This window comes from Capra hircus, chromosome 15 (genome assembly GCF_001704415.2).
Source record: "Capra hircus breed San Clemente chromosome 15, ASM170441v1, whole genome shotgun sequence".
NCBI classification, from domain to species: domain Eukaryota; kingdom Metazoa; phylum Chordata; class Mammalia; order Artiodactyla; family Bovidae; genus Capra; species Capra hircus.
The window spans coordinates 17,992,547-18,009,125 of record NC_030822.1 but is presented as its reverse complement, the minus strand read 5'-3'; the positions used below and the strand labels follow the sequence as shown (position 1 = coordinate 18,009,125).

At 49.2% G+C, this 16,579-nt stretch overlaps 1 protein-coding gene across 2 annotated transcripts in view; it reads right to left on the bottom strand.

The window, feature by feature from the left end:
• Positions 1-11,395, bottom strand: part of ABTB2 (ankyrin repeat and BTB domain containing 2) — a 182,615-nt gene extending 171,220 nt beyond the window's left edge. For both annotated transcript variants that reach the window (XM_018059255.1, XM_018059256.1), the window contains exon 1: positions 10,071-11,395. In XM_018059255.1, the coding sequence (XP_017914744.1) occupies positions 10,071-10,953 (883 nt within the window). In that variant the 5' untranslated portion in view covers positions 10,954-11,395. The remainder of the gene's footprint in view (positions 1-10,070) is intronic.

Genomic DNA, 16,579 nt, shown 5'->3' with positions numbered 1-16,579 from the left:
ACACAGTATAAAGAAGGGTGTAGCATATTTAATTTTTTTTTCCTAGCTGCTCCCTGCTATAAATATCTGAGGCCGGGTAGGCGGGCTGCAAACAGCGGCTGCATGAAGTCACCTCGGGCTGATCCCACCACCCAGCAGGCCAGCCAGGACCTGGACGCAGCTGCTGAGCGCTGGAGGGGTGCGTCGGCCAAGAGTAGACAGAACTCACCTTCTGAAGAAAGTGGGGGAAGAAAAACTCTAAGCAGAGTAATCACAGTTAATCCTAATATAAAAAGGATGGTATTTGGTCCTACTACCCGGGCCGTCTTTTCGAGAGCTTGGCCAGCCCCATCCCAGGCCATTTCTTTCCCAAGGATACTAATTACAGGGCTCGACCTTGGGAAAGTGACTTCACAAGATCCACGTGGGGTCTAGGAACATTATCGGAGACAGAGGGGCCCTTGGAGAATCTAGTCCAACCTCTTCACGCCACAGATAAGTAACAGAGAGCCAAGAAGATGGAGTGATTCACTCCAGGTCATGGAGAGGCCAAGCTCCAACCCAGAATTTTCTGGATTCACAGCCTTCACTCTGAACCGGGCGGTCCATGATGCTTCAGCATATACACTTGCTTGGTCTGTGAAAAACGCGTGTTCATGAACAGCTCTCCTCACTGCAAATAATGCTTTCACTATCTTAAAAGATACAGGAGAAAAGCTGTAAAAATTTCAACAAAATTTTGCTGCCTCAATTTTAGGGACAATTTTCATGCACTAAAAGAACTGTTTCACTCTCCTTGTGGTCCTCTTTAATCTCCCCCCACCCCTAACCTTCTACCTCTGGTACTTCCAAATTCAGCTTTCCTATGTAATTTTTTCATCATGGACCTGACCACCCCCTACCCCTAACCTCTTGCCTAGCTCAGTTTTAGAAAACAATGGACTGAAGCCATTAATCATAAATGATTGTGTGTGTGTGTGTATATATATATATATATAGCAAAATATTCATGAGATTTCTCTTTTTCAAGTGACAAATTCCTTATAACACTGGGGGTCAGGAAAAGGTCTAACACCCGAGTTATGGGCTAAGCCATTGATGACCCATCTCATTTCACTACTGTCAGCGGAATTCAGGTGGACTCTAGGGAGTTCAGTGCAGGTGGCACTGAGCTCGAAGATGGTTCCACAATATCAAACAGTTAACAGGACTCCTGAAATCTTGATTATTAGTGCTCTGGAAACACCTTCAGCAAGAATGGGAAGGTGACTAAATCTCTCAGAATTGAGCTGTTGTTTTCAAAATGATATGGTCCAAACTGGAAGCTGAACATACCAAGCCCAAATCTAAAGTTCTGGGACCCTCTTATCCTGTTTTCTTTCCCTCGCTGCTTCCACGTTTGAGAATCCTGCCTTGGCAAGAGTCAGGCCAACAGCCTCATTTAACAGGTGTGCCAGCCCCAATCTTCATTCCCTGTTGGGACTGCTCTGGCTTGAAATGCTACATTCAGGGCCTCGCAAGAAATGCCAGGTCAGAAGTCAAATTGCATGAGGGAAGTAAAGTTGATGGCAGCCTCGCTCTTCAGGCCCTCTCAGCCCAGGTCTGCTGGGGTAAACGTCTTCTTTCCTTACTTGTAGTCTTAGGACAGAGGCCGGGGGCCGTTTCTGAGGTCAAGCTTTCAATCAACAAGAGGGGTAATGGGAGGTCTGAGGCTGTGGTTACGATGCGCTGGGGAGCAGACACACTCCATTTCTGAATTATAAAAATGAGTTTTGGAAAACTCTCTTCCTGAGCTCTGGCAGGCTCCTTAACATCTGGATAAAAGATGTGGGAAAGTTTTCCTCTCTGCTGTGTTATCTGCCCTGCTCCTCCTCGTCATGCGTCTGAACCTTCCAGCCAAAGAGGGTCACTTTTCCAACACACACACACTGGCTTCCAGGTCTTTGCTCACACTGTTCCCTCTGCCTGGAAGCCTGCATGCTCTCAGCACCACTTCCCCTTCCCCGTCACAGCCCAGCCCGCCCAAGTGCCCCTGGACCACATGCCACATCCTCCACAGAACAGCCCCGACTCCCTCCCTCCCACCCAGCCAGGGCTCACCTCTCCCCTTTGAGCTCTGCAGGCACCCAAAGCTTCAAGGTCCCCACCTATGAGGGGGACAGTATATCTGTCTTACAGAGCGGCTTGGGAGGATTAAGTGAAATGGCTCATGAAAAACACCCCTGATGGGCAGTGGGGAAGATGGGGCTTTAGCATCATCTGTCATTTGAATGTAAGGACCCTAAACATCCTTGGAAGGATCCATGGACATGCTTTGCTTTCCCAGCGTGCGTGGATGGTCACTCCGTCATGCCTGACTCTTTGCGACCCCATGGGCTGTAACCCGCCCGTCTCCTCTCTCCCTGGGATTTCCCAGGCAGGAATACTGGAGTGGGTAGCCATACCCTTCTCCAGGGGATCTTCTCAACCCAAGGGGAGAACCCAGGTCTCCTGCATTGCAGGAGGATTCTTTAACGTCTGGACCACCAGGGAAGCCCCTTGCCATCTCTACTATAGATTCTAAACTTCTTGACGGGCAAGATCATTCCCGTCCTCCTCCCATCTGTCTCAGTGGCCTTGGATGTAGCTGGCGCTCGGCAAGCAGCTGATTAACGAGGCCGGCGTGGCATTCCTCAGGCTTACTCGGGGTGGTGTTTCTGAAGCTTCTCCTCCCAATTCGGGAAGCTGCTCCAAGCCTACCGCCAAAGTTGCAAAACCATTTAGGCCTTTTTTAAAACAAGCAAGAAGACCACAAAGTATGTTTACATGACAGGCCGGCAAACACAAAACACCTGCTGTCCTGTGGCTCTGCGCTTGGCAGCTGCACAAGGCGGGGTCCCAGACACATAGCAGAGTGACTCCCCAGCAGAATGAGCGCAGCTTTGAGTCTGTGCCATCACTGTCCTCCCGGCAGGGTCAGCCTTGAGCTCAGAGGGAGGGTCGGCTCTCACTGCCAGCCCGCTTCATCTTGAGGGCAAGAGGAGCCATAACTGAGCAGGGTGCAAAGGTGCTTTTTCCAGATTCCATAACTTCCTCCTCCCGATTAGTCACCCAGGAAGACTGTGTGACTCATCCTTGTCACCCTGGGATTTGGGTCACGGTCCTCCCCTGCACTACCAATGCCCACTTCAGCAAAAAATGAACTCGACTGGTGCATGCAATACAGTTTGCAAAAAAATGTAACAGTGATTAGAATGACTATTTTATGTGCAGGCCCAGTGCAAAGTCCCTTACAGAGACCTTTAGTAAATCCTCCCAAACATCCTACGAATTGTGTACTCTTTTCAGCTCTACTACAGAGCAGTATTTCTCAACCAGGGGCAATTCTGCCCCCTCTAACAGACATCTGTCAGTGTCTAGAGGCATTTTTGATTGTCACAACTGGCCAGCTGGGGTGGGGAGAGTGGGGCAGGGAGGATGCTACTGGCATCTAGTGGGTGGGGGCTGGGATGCTGCTAAGTATACTTCAGGGCACAATTCAGCCCTGCAACACAATGTACCCAGTCCAGGGACTTCCCTGGTGGTCCAGCAGTTAAGAATCCGCCTCCCAAGGCAGGGTATGCAGGCTTGATCCCTGGTCGGGGAACAAAGATCCCAAATGTTGCACAGCAACAAAGCCCTTGTGTCACAGCTAGAGAAACCCCTAAGTGTAGCAACTAGAGAAAAGCCCGTGCACCACAACCAAGATTCAGTGAGGCCAAAATAAAAAAATTTAAAAAAAAAGCAATGCGGTCCAAATCCTGTTACGGAGGAAGAAACCAAGGCATAGCAGTGACCCTGCCTGGGATCACACAACTCACGAGGGAGGGCGCCAGGAATGACACCCAGGCCGCCCCACCCTGGGCAAGTTCTCAACGCTCAACCCAGAGTCAGCTCTGACGTCCTGGGAGCAGTGAGTATTCACGGGGCATAACCGCCTGTGGATGAAGAGCAGGCCCTGCGCTTTAGAGTTGGGGACTTGAAGTGACTTGCTCCAGGCCCTGGTAAGAGGCAAGGCAATTTGGGGCCCAGCTCAGACTTCAAAGCCGAAGCATCTCCGCTCTTGCTACGCCGATTCCTTCTCTGCCTGTGCTCCCGGCTCTGAGGTTTCACCAACGGCCTAACACTGTAGGGGACTCGGAGGAAATCAGAGGCCCCTTCACAGAAGACTTTCTGCCGGCTCCAGAGCAAATGAGTTGAGTGTCCTGAGGCCAGTGGCCTAAACATGGGCTCCCTTCGGGTTCTCTCCTGCTGAGTGTCCTCCTCCAAGCTGGCTCTCCCTGCTCTTGGAAGATGGAGGCGGCAGCTTTTCCATTCAGCTGAGCTTGTTGATCACTCAGCTGCTGACACTTGTAAGGCCCTCGAAGTAGCAATAAAAGCATCTTAAAATGGATGCCACCTGCGGGACACTCTGGGCCCACCAGCAAGCAGCGTTTAAACAGCATAACACATCCTCTGGAGGGAGCTCCATTCTTGGGCCTTGATGCTTGGTTTTCACCTTGGTTGTGAAGATTCTCTGGCCTAAAGGATGTAAAGTACCTAGACACAGCAGGCCATTAACAAGTAAGATCTACGATAGGTACCACTGAGTCTGTGAGTCTGGCCCTCACCTCCACTGGCAGAGGGGCAAATACCGCCCTGTCCCTCTCTATCTTTGTTTCTGGGACTCTTCACAGAAGAAGCATAGGCCTAGGGCATGAGTGACATGGGGTTTGGCCCTGGTCCGGCCATTACCAAGCTGTGAATCCTGGGTTCCCAGAGACCCTTCTGTGAAAGAGCATCCCACTCGATGGGTTTTAATAGGCAGCGGGCAAGATCCCAGATGAAAAGGTTTCTGAGCTGTGCAGAGGTCAGGCCTGTTATTACAGCTGGAGGAGTGTGGAAACAGATAGAGCACTCGCCCACAGCCCCAGCTGGGGGAAGGACAGGTACTGATGGGGAAATGGGACAAGAACCAGCCTGAGGATTCGCAGCCCAGCGTCCCTGGCTTACTTCAGACTGGAGACACTGTCCATGCCTCCCTGGGATGAGGAGGTAGTTGAATGCCTTAGTGCCATCCTCAGACTGGAGGCAGATGAAGTACAACACAGATGCAGCCTCTTCTGAGCCGTGCTGAGCTATGCTCACTCAGTCGTGCCCGATTCTTTGCGACCCCATAGCCTGTAGCCCACCAGGCTCCTCTGTCCATGGGATTCTCCAGGCAAGCATACTGAATGGGGTCGCCATTTCCCTCTCCAGGGGATCTTCCTGACTCAGGGATCGAACCTGGGTCTCCCGCATTGGCAGGTGGGTTCTTTACCACTGAACCACCCGGGAAGCCCTCTGAGCAATAGTCATCCACAGACTGCCCTCTAGGGCAGCTCTGCAGGCAAGATGGGATTGGTATTGCTATTCTTAGGGGAACTGAGTGCCTCTTTGAACTCAGTCTTCCCGTGGATCTATCTGTGGCCAGTTAGACGGCTGCTGTGAAACCCCCACTGTGGGTGCTGCACACTGAAGGAAGCCCTCGTGACCTGGAATCCCTATTTACACCGACTCATCACAGTGTAGGGAACCCTGCTCGAGATTAGAGGATCAAAAGATTGAATGATGTCCCCATGGTTTGGGTGCCCTCCAAAATGCTGCCTCTCTTCACCGAGAACTTGACGTTCTCAGGCACGGTAGAAAGCGGGGAAGAGTCTTCTGAGGGGGTCAAATGATTTCAAATGAAGTTTCTGGAATTAAACATTTTGTATGGTGGGATCAGTCATTTGTCTGACTGCCACTCCTGGAGTGTCGCTGTGTGCCAGACCCCATGGGAGGCACACAGGAGGCACGGATGCCCATGAGCCCACAGAGTGATAGGAGCAACACACGCAGGAAACGATCCAGGAATCTGCCCTGGGTGCTGAGGAAATTCACAGAGAGGTGGCCCTTCAGTTGGTGTGGAGGCAGCTAAAACTCCTGGAGGAGGCGGAACAACCCCACCTTGTTCTTCTAACAACTTAAAGCTGGGTTGCATTTCTCAGGCATTCAAGGGGGAGAAAAAAAGGGTCTGCATTTCCACAAGCTTGCTTTGTTTCAGTTTTACTAGCTCTCTTGGCTTCAATAAAACAGTTAAAAAGGAGGGTAGCTGCTCCCCCTCCCCAAACTACGCAGGTGTGGAAACTGATTAAACAGCAACTAGCGGCTCAATTAACCCTTGCTCCTGGAGTTGATTATCATGATGGAAACCCATCCTATAAGCTCGGTGTTAAATGAGTCCTGCAACTAGAAGAGCTTTCTAGACACAGCCCTTTCATTTCTCCGCTGCAAATGAGATTGTTGGGATTTGCCTCAGCTGATAAGTAAGCGAATAATTCAGAAAGGTCCTCACTTTTTTTTTTTTTTCCTTTGAGATCCTTAGACAGCAGTGGTATTGATATATTATCTATTCCTAATGAAATTTCAGAAAGGTCTTCCTTGGCCATCATTTAAATTAGTCCCAGTCATGAGATCCCATTACTTTTACTGCTAAAAGTAAATCCCTATTTGTTCACTTTTTCCTTGTCTCCTCCATTAGCTTGCTTCATGAGAGGAGGACCCTCCCCCTCGCCCAATTAATCCTCATACTTTTAATAGTGGTGCAGACAGGGTCAGTGGTCAATAAATATTTGTTGAATGAACTGCAACTATTTATTAAGCATTTACTATGTGATTCAATCTTTAAATCTATGATATCATCCAGTCCTCACACCAACCTAAGGAGTTAAGTGCTGTTATTATCTCCCATTTTACAGATAACAAAATTGAGGCTTAGAATGGTTAGGAAATATGGCCCAGGTCACTCATAGAAATAGCAGAGGTGAGCTTCAAATCCTTACTGCGATTCCAAAGTTTTCGCTCCTTACCATTATGAAGGAGCACCTTTCATGTACATCCTGGTTACTGTTTTGGAGTGGGAATATTTTCATCAAAACCCTATCATTTAACCAGCATCTCGGAATGGAAGGAAATTATCTCCAAGGCCATGGACATTCATGAACATTTAGTAAGAAAAATGGCCAGGGAGAAACCCCAAGCGATGCTCAGCATCAAACTGACATACAACAATGAGTGAGGGAGGGAAGAAGGGAGGTGTGGATGAGAGAAGCTCCTATTTTCTGCCAGCTCCCTGTTTATAAATACCACTCTATTAAAGCGGTTTCTCTACCTCTGTTAAGGAAGCCATGAAGATAGCATCACTTAATGACACTGCCCTGGGAACAGACACATCGATACTAAATGAGCAAGCGATACATAACTCCTGCTGCTCTATGAAGCTGAGATCATGTTTTATAAACACCATAGAACTTTTATCATCCATCCTGGGTTGAGCAAAACCATATCTGCCCAGTATTCTGAGTAATGGACTGGACTAGATGGATTAGGGTTCTTGAATTCCCGGCTGGAAGACATTAAAAGTTTAAGAGCCCTATAGAGCTGACTCAGATGCGTGTGCCCTTGCTGTATAATTAGCAGGCATAACAACAATAAATATATAATTTGAAGGGAAGACCAGCAGGACAAGACTGTGAGCCAGCAACTCTCCCGTGTGCGGCCATTTGCCACTTAGACTTGAGCTGTGTAGACGGTAACCTTGCTGGCCTTGGCTTATTTCAGTACAACAAAGGTTTAGGATCTCTCCACTTCTTTCCTAAGCAGTTTGTGCTTCCCTCTGAAGTCAGCTCTCAGGCATTAGTAATTCATAGCCTCTCTACTAGACATTCATTTCACTTTGTCTAAAGGGACTTAATAAATGAGCCTGGTTATCGTTTACTGGGGCCACCCTCGGGTTTTCATGTATAAAAAATGAGCATCCATATTACTCAGGGGAAGTGATGCTCACCTGTCTCGCTGGAGAGCTCCCTGGGGACTGAGAAGTGAGCAGAGGGACACGCGTGCTCTGGGCATCCTGGAGATGTGTTGTCTGTCACACAAGAGCCTTGCTGTCTCAACTACATGGCTTAAGAAGGATTGTTTGGGGTGTGGGATGGAGGGGAAGAGGTCAAATCACGGGGTCAAAACCCCAGCCTGTAAAGAAAATCCCAAGGAGTGATGACCCTAGATAAGACATAAGCCCGTTCACAGAAGACACCTGTGTTCCAGCCACTTCTCACATTCTGAATTTTCAGAGGGCCCCGAGGAGGCAGCTGCTCTTAACAGCTTCAATTTACAGTTAGAAAAACCGAGAAGTCTCTCAGCCTGAGGGGCACCAGTTCTGTGTGAAGGGGATGTTTTATTTGTTTGTCACCTATTATCCACCTTAGGGCCTTGTTTTTTTCTCCTAGGAGTCTTCCTTCTTTGAGTTCAGACTGGGCCTCCCCTCAGCCAAAAGTTCAGACTGCTTCCCCGGGGCTCTGACAACCGTATGGAAATCCCCCTGCCCTCCACTTCCTCTCCTGGAGCCTGTGTTCCCCGTGCTGACGCCACAAACCTGCAGGGCAAAGCACAATTATCAGCTGTGACATCATCAGCTGAGATTCTGGACTGACCTCAACTCTGACCTAAGAGGAGGAAAATTAAAAGGCAAATGCTCTTCTTGCCATTCCTGGCATCTCCTTCCAGTTGTGCCAGAATTAAAAACAAAACCCAAGAAAGTAAAAGTCAGCCATGCTGGTAGAGACAGACTGTCTTCAAAACGAAGTCTTTACATGTCAACCGCTCCCCTTGGAAATTGGATCAATGAAAACAAAGCTGCTTCCTCTCCTCTGGGGGCTAAAAGCTTGAACTCTGGAGCCTGCCTGGGTTCAAATTCTTGTCACTTAATATCTGCGTAAGCTTGGGTTAATTACTTGACTGCTGGGTACCTCAGTTTCCCCATCTATCTAATGGGGATAATACTATAGGTACGTACTTAATAGGGTGGCTGGGATTACTTAAGTTTATAGAAACAGTGACTGACACTCTGTTAAGTGCTAATTTGAGATTTTTAGCTATTATGATTATGTAAAACACACTTAAATATGACTCCCTCTATGCCTTTTCCATACCCACCTGGCCTCTTCCTCTGTACTACTTATTTGACATTGAATGCAGCCTCTAAAATGGTCCTCCGATCAGACTGCAAGGATGTTTAGCCAAAGTAGCATTCTAGAGAACTGATGGTTTGCTGACTCCTGAAGTTGGAGTCTGGTAGGCAAGTTTACTGTTAAACCCAGGTCACACCATAACCTTTCCAGTGAAAAGGTCAAGTGCTTCCCTACCACTCTTTGCACTGAAGCTATGTCCTCTTTCAGAGAAACGCAACTACCCAGATGGTTTCTTTCTGGCACTTGACACCATGCTGTCTGCCCATCCCCCACCCCTCTTCCCCCTAGCTTGGTTGATGACTATGGGGTCATCCTTTCTTTCATCAAAGTCTAGAAGGTCATGCACTTAATACAACATAGGGTTTTAATTAATTGCTCACTTGGTTGGTGACAGCTTGGAAAGTCAGGTCTGGGAACTGGCATGTGATTCCCTTTCTGGGAAGGGGATTCAGAAGTCACCATGTTCCATCATCCTGGGCTCAGAGTCAAGAACCCACCACTACCACTCCACCTTCCCCAGAGGGCCCTGAAAGGCATCCTTCAAGCCAGCAAAGCTCAAGGTGGCAGGCCAGGTCCCAGGCATCCACTTCCCCTCCTTCCATCCCACTTAGCCAAGACTTTGCAGCCCAGACCCTCTGGCTGCTGCTACTGTACTCGACAGAACTAGGACCGAACCATAGCTGATCTACCCCGTGGTCGGGGGAAAGAGGCCAACTACAGACCCATCAAGCAAGGGGGAGGGCCGCAAGGCAGTCCGAGAGAGGTTCAGGGATGGCTTCATCAAGAGGTTCAATCAGTGAATGGCCCCCAACGGCGACAACACGACGCACAACAGGAAGCAGATCAACCACTACTTTCCCCTCCGAAAGTCAGTCGCGGAAAGAACAACCTCGGAAAAGACTCTTTAATGAACTCCACTACCCAAAGACCAAGCGCTTTCTCTCAGGTCTTGACTCTCCTTAGTCCTAGGAAATTCACCCCCTGCGTAGCCCAGGTTGGACTTCCCTCCAACCCAGTCCACGGGTCCAGAGCCCACGCGCTTACCATTGGCGTTCTTGCCGCAGATGAGATGCTCATAGGGCTGCAGGACGCCCCAGAGCTCGGCGTCATTGTTGATGACCATTTCCAGGGCCTCAGCGGACACCTCCCCGCCTCCGGCCCCTCCGCCGTCGGGGCTCTGGCTGGCGAGCACCCTGGCCCGGATCTCTTCCACCAGATTCTCCATGCAGGCGGTGAGCGAGATGGCCGCGTACTCGTGGATTCTCACGGAGATGCGGGTGTCCACCATCCAGCGAAAGAAGCGGCCCACTGAGAAGGTGAGGCCGCAGCGCGCAGACTTGCCCCGGCGCAGCCCGTCGCCCGCGCTCATGCTGTATAGGGACAGGGCCTTGACCGCGGCCAGCGCGCAGCTCTCGGCCAGTGCCCAGCTGTGCACTAGGCGCACGGCGCTTTGCACCTCGAAGCGGGTGCACTTGGCGTGCAGCACGCTCAGGCGCTGCGCCTCGCGGGCCACCCGGATGAGCGCCCGGCGGAGCAGCCCCGCCAGGCGCCTGACCGCCTCGGCGGAGAACAGGGGCTGCCGCCGGCCGCCGGCACCTTTGCGAAGGACCCGGGCCACGTCTCCCTCGGTCCAGGGGAACTCCTCCAGTTCGGGCAGGCGCGGGCAGCGCGAGAAGAGGTCGGCCACTTCGGGGTCCTCGGGCAGCACCGTGTTCACCGTGTCCCAGCTGTTGTGGCGGCTGTTCATGGAGCCGGAGTAGCACCACCAGGCCGCCCCGCGGTGTTGCTGCGCCGAAGAGTTGAGCGCCTGCGAGTTGGACTTGGAGGACGAGAGGCTGAGCGAGCGGCACGAGTCCCCGGCCCCATACCCGGAGTCCAAGGTCAAGTCCTCCAGCGTCTTCAAAGTGGAGCTGTACGTCCCGGCCATGGGGAGCCTGCCCGGGGCGGCCTCGCCGAGGGAGGGGCGCTCACAACTCCATGAGCCCTTCCCCAAGTGGGCAGAAACAAGCTCTAGGCTCTCCGGGGCGCCCTCCTTTCTCTCGGCACCGCAGGGCTCGGCGGCCGCATCGCCAGCCCGCCTACCCGGCGGCCGCAGGAAGGTGGGCGAGATTCGCGGCGGCCAGAGCCCCACGCTCCCGGCGTCCCGATTCCGAGCTGTCACTGGAACGATCCTCCGCTGCTCCTCCTCCGCAATCCCCCTGGTCCACCTCAACTTCCCTGAAGCAGAGCGTCTATCCTCCGCAGAGAAGGGATCCCGAGAGAACAGGGCGGCGGCGATCGAAGGAGGCGGCTCCCGGGGTTGCGCGAGTCCGGGACCGACCGGCGAGAAAGCTCTCTGCAAACTTCTGCGCGGAGCCAGCCGCCCGCACAGCTGGGTACTGGGCTGCCGCCGGCATGCAAATAACCCGGGCGGCCCACCAATCATTGGCCGCGACGGGCAGGGGCTGCACCAATGATCTCCCAGAGGGGCGGTCACTTTGCTGATTTCACTCCGCCGCCCGTGAAACCCAGCGCCAGCAGAGGCGGGGCTGGAGGCCGAGGGTCTGGAGGAGCCGCCGAAGGCTCGGTGGAGGAGGGGGAAGGAGATGGCGAGTGAGCGACCTGGCGGCTGGGAAAAGGGGGATCGAAACGTTAGGCTCGGGAGCTGACGAATTAAAGAAAGAGGTAAAGGAAAAGCCACTGTGTGTTGCCACCTTCCCGCCGTCCAGGCTTTGGGCGTCCGCAGCTCCTTTTCAAACCCTTTTGGTGCCGAACACCAAAAGCCAGCGAGTCGAGTAAGGGTAGGGGAGCAAAAGGTTTGGGACTAGGGGAGGGGACCGAGGCCTGGGGGAGGGGACCCAAGTCAGACGCCCCACCTCTCTCAAGAATTTCTGCCAAGCCCCTCCCCCTTTCCCGAGACGAAACTCCAGTTGTATTTGGAGCGAGGAGTTTGCCCCTGTTTGCTTCTCTTTCCAAATCCGTCTGGTTTTCTTTACATTGCTTTCTAGGCTCCAATCAGAATAGAAATTCTTCTTAATCTGGCATCTGATAAATGGACAGCCTCCAGAGGGCTGCGATTCCGCCCTCACCTCTCCACGCCACTTGAAATATTATACACGCAGTAGTCTGAGTGCTACTCCTGGGAGAAGGCCTTAACTGATCAGATTTGCAAGAGTCGGTGACTTTCCTGTTAAACTGTACAAAGCCGCTTGCTGTGTTGAGTCCTTCTTGTGCTTCGTGTCCGAGTGTGTGTGCTGTGGGGGGGGGGGGGAGGGCAGTGTATTACACACGTGCGTAATGGGTGTGCGAAAATGAAAAACGTCCCTAGTTGTGGCCTGGGCTTGGAACACCTGGCTGAACGCACCTCTTCCTAACGGTGTGCCCTCAGGCGAGCTCTCTGCTCGGCTCAGCACTCGCTTTCCTTCCGGGGTAAAATGAGAGCTGACCTCCAAGCAGCACCGTTGTAAACCTGTCTTATGCACTCGTCCAGAGGCGGTATCCAGCAGATCCATGCCCGGTCCCACCCTGGCCCGCCACTGTCCTGTAACTAGTCACAGACACGTGCACGAACGTGGACACGCCTCCTCCTGTGGAGCCACAAAAGCAAGGAGGAGATTGTGCAAGCATTTCCCCCAGGTCAGCCTCCTCCTGCGCTCTTGAATAGCTGCTTTGTACTATATCTCGCAGGGTTTTGACCTTGGGCCGTGAGTTGCATACGAACTAGAAATGTCTGGTTTCTCTCTCTGCTTCTTAAATTAATTGCCCTTTCCCGGTGAAACTCCTTTTGCTTTGGCAGTTTCGACTTAATTTTGCCTTCCAGCGCATCTTTATTTATGCAATACCGCCACCTGGTGGTTACAACTGGGAATGGCGTCAAGGCTGGAAGTATTGATACTAATGAACGATGCTAAGTCCGCAGGGACCAAATCAAGAGGACACAAGATGTGACTACATCTTCTATAACAGAGATAGGAAGTCAAAGTAGGTAAGGATATTCAATTTGTTTAAAAGTGTGAAAAGAAATTTGATGCGATTTAAATCTTATTAGGGGAAATATAATAGCAAAGCAAATGTCGCCCTCTAATGGACATTTAGAGAAAATAAATTCGGCCAAGTTTTTTTTTTAATCGGGTTTTCTTTCTTTTTTTAAAATCATTTTGTTCTGCGCCTCCATAAAAAATTAACCCTAAAATAGGTAGCGACTGGGAAGCGGCTATATAACACAAGGAGCCCAGCCTGGAACTCTGTGAGGACCTAGAGGGGTGGTATGGAGAGGGGGAGAGGAAGGATCAAGAGGGAGGGGGCATATGTATATATTCAGACCTCCCAGGCTGCGCTTGCATCAGGCGACATCTAATAAAGGCTATTTTCTATATTTATGTTGGGGAAAAGTCACTTTGAAGACTAGTGCTGTTTGGAAGCAAAGCTTTTTCTTTTTTGTCAATGGAATGCAGGGTTTTTTTTAAACTATTAAATCACAAGGAATAACAGATGCTGCGATCTCCTCTTTGATAAAAGGACAGACTGAGATTTGAAAGAAGTTTGCACAAATCTGTGAAACATAACCCTTCGCATTATTTTTTATAAGCATCAATTGCCATCATGTTTTGTAGTTTGGGTCTTGATTTCACCATTGTTGGTAAAGAAAATTTTCAATAAATATACATTACCTGTATGAAGCTAAGGGGTTTCCCAGGTGGCTCAGTGGTAAAGTATCTCCTGCCAATGCAGGAGACAGGGGTTCAATCCCTGGGTAGAGAAGATCCCCTGGAGAAGGAAATGGCAACCCACTCCAATATTCTTGCCTGGAAAATTCCACGGACAGAGGAGCCTGACAGGCTATAGTCCATGGGATTGCAGAGTCAGACACGACTGAAAACACACACATATGTATATATTTATTTATCACTGAGTTCTCCTTGTTGTATGGCAGAAACCAGCACAACATTGTAAATTAAACAATTTTTTTTAATTTAAAAAGTAACAAATATGACAACGGGAAATTTAAGACAGGGAACTTACTGAATGGAAAGGTTATCTAGGAAACTATCTGGAATGTATCTTGGAGGAAAAGAGCATATGGGATTTATCTTAATATATTCAAGTTACTTGATGACTTGAAGTGTAAAAGAATCAAACATTTGTTGCTGTTGTTCAGTCGCTAAGTTGTGTCCAACTGTTTGCGACCACATGGAATACAGCATGCCAGACTCACCTGTCCTTCTCTATCTCCCAGAGTTTGTTCAGATTCATGTCCATTGAGTCAGTGATGCTATCTAACCATCTCATCCTCTGATGCCCCCCTCCTCCTTTTGCCTTCAATCTTTCTCAGCATCAGGGTCTTTTCCAATGAGTCAGCTGTTTGCAACAGGTGGCCAAAGTATTGGAGCTTCAGCTTCAGCATCAGTCCTTCCAGTGAATATTCAGGGTTGATTTCCTTTGGGATTGACTGGTTTGATCTCCTTATTGTACAAGGGTCTCTCAAGAGTCTTCTCCAGCACCACGATTCAAAAGCATCAACTCTTTGGCACTCAGCCTTCTTTATGGTTCAAAGGATGTCAAAGCTATGACAAACCTAGACAGCATATTAAAAAGCAGAGACATTACTTTGCAATCAAAGGTCCATATAGCCAAAGCTAAGGTTTTTCCAGCAGTCATGGACGGATGTGAGAGTTGAACCATATAGATATTTTTTCTGGATTTCCTTGCCTTTTCTATGATCCAATGAATGTTGGCAATTTTACCTCTGGTTCCTCTTTGTTTTCTAAATCCAGCTTGTACATCTGAAAGTTCTTGGTTCATTTATTGCTGAAGCATAGCTTGAGGCATTTTGAGCATTACCTTGCTAGCATGTGAAATGAGTGCAGTTGTACAGTAGTTTGAACATTCTTTGGCATTGCCTTTCTTTGGAATTGGAATGAAAACTGACCTTTTCCAGTCCTATGGCCACTGCTGAATTTTCCAAATTTGTTGGCATATTGAGTGCAGTACTTTACTAGCCTCATCTTTTAGGATTTTAAATAGCTCAGCTGGAATTCAATCACCTCCACTAGCTTTGTTTGTTATAATGCTTTCAAAGGCCCACTTGATTTCATACTGCAGGATGTCTCACTCTAGGAGAGTGACCACACCATCATGGTAATCTGGGTCATTAAGACCTTTTTTGTATAATTTTCCTGTGTATTCTTGCCACCTCTTTTTAATCTCTTCTGCTTCTGTTAGGTTCTTACCATTTCTGTCTTTTATTGTGCCTATCCTTGCATGAAATATTCCCTTTATATCTCCAATTTTCTTGAGATCTCTATCTTTCCCATTCTGTTGTTTTCCCCTATTTCTCTGCATTGTTCGTTTAGGAAGGCCTTCTTATCTCTCCTTGCTGTTCTCTAGAACTCTGCATGAAAGTGAAAGTGTTAGCCGCTCAGTCGTGTCCGACTCTTTGCTACCCTATGGATTGTAGCTGCCAGGCTGTCTATGAGGTTCTCCAGGCAAGAATACTGAGTGGGTAGCCAGACCCTTCTCCAGGGGGTTTTCCTGTCCCAGGGATTGAACCCAGGTCTCTTACACGGCAGGCAGATACTTAACTGTCTGAGCCACCAGGGAAACTGCATGCCTACCAGTAAATTCCAGAATCCTGTGAATGTTAAATTGCACTGCAAGGATTTGTTCAGCAAAATTCAGTGGTGGGAATGCTACTGGACAAACAGCTGAGTTTCGTTAGTGAATGACAAGGAACAGAGATGGAGGGGAAACCTGTACACTGAAAGAGACTTAGAAGACATATCAGCCAATCACAATGTGTGGAATTTATTTGTAATTTTTTAAAAAAATCAATAAACATTTGACCTTATGAAACAATTAAAAATCAGGAACACTGCCTGGATATTTGCTATTATGAAATCATTGTTAGTTTTTTGATGTGGTAATGGTAGTGTGGTTATATTTATTAAATGTTTTTATCTTTTAGAGACACACACTGAAATGTGTTTTGTGATTTTCACCTTTAAAAAAGAGAGAGAGAGACTTCCCTGGTGGTCCAGTGAGTAAGACTCTGCCTTCCCATGCAGGGGATGTGGGTTCTATCCCTGGTGGGGGAAGTAAGATCCCACATGCTGAGGGGCAGTGAAGTCTGCACAGGGCAGCAAAGACCCAGCACAGACAAAAAAGAAAGAAAGATCTTTCTGGAAACATCTGGTAAAGGGGCTAGAAAGCCATGACAGACGATGAAGACCGTAGATCTCTTGCCTTTGATATATTCCCCAAGGAGTCCATAGTCCTCTTAAGGACTGGAGATACAAACTAAGCCCTGTCTGTGTTTGTGCTCTATGTGATGGAGGAGAAAGAAAAAGAGGAAGAAATATACTGACGGAGAACAAGTCCACGGAACCCTCTGAAAAACGAACCAACTGACTGCAGTTAATCTTTCGCGGAGTTGGCAAGCCAGATAAAGTACAAAACTTCAGACTAAGGAAAGAACGGATGTGGCTTCTTATATATGCGAGTGTGTTTAATGAAGGCAATCTGGTAGTGATGTGCTTAATCTTAGGAATGCAAATTATATCAGAAAAAGAGAAAGC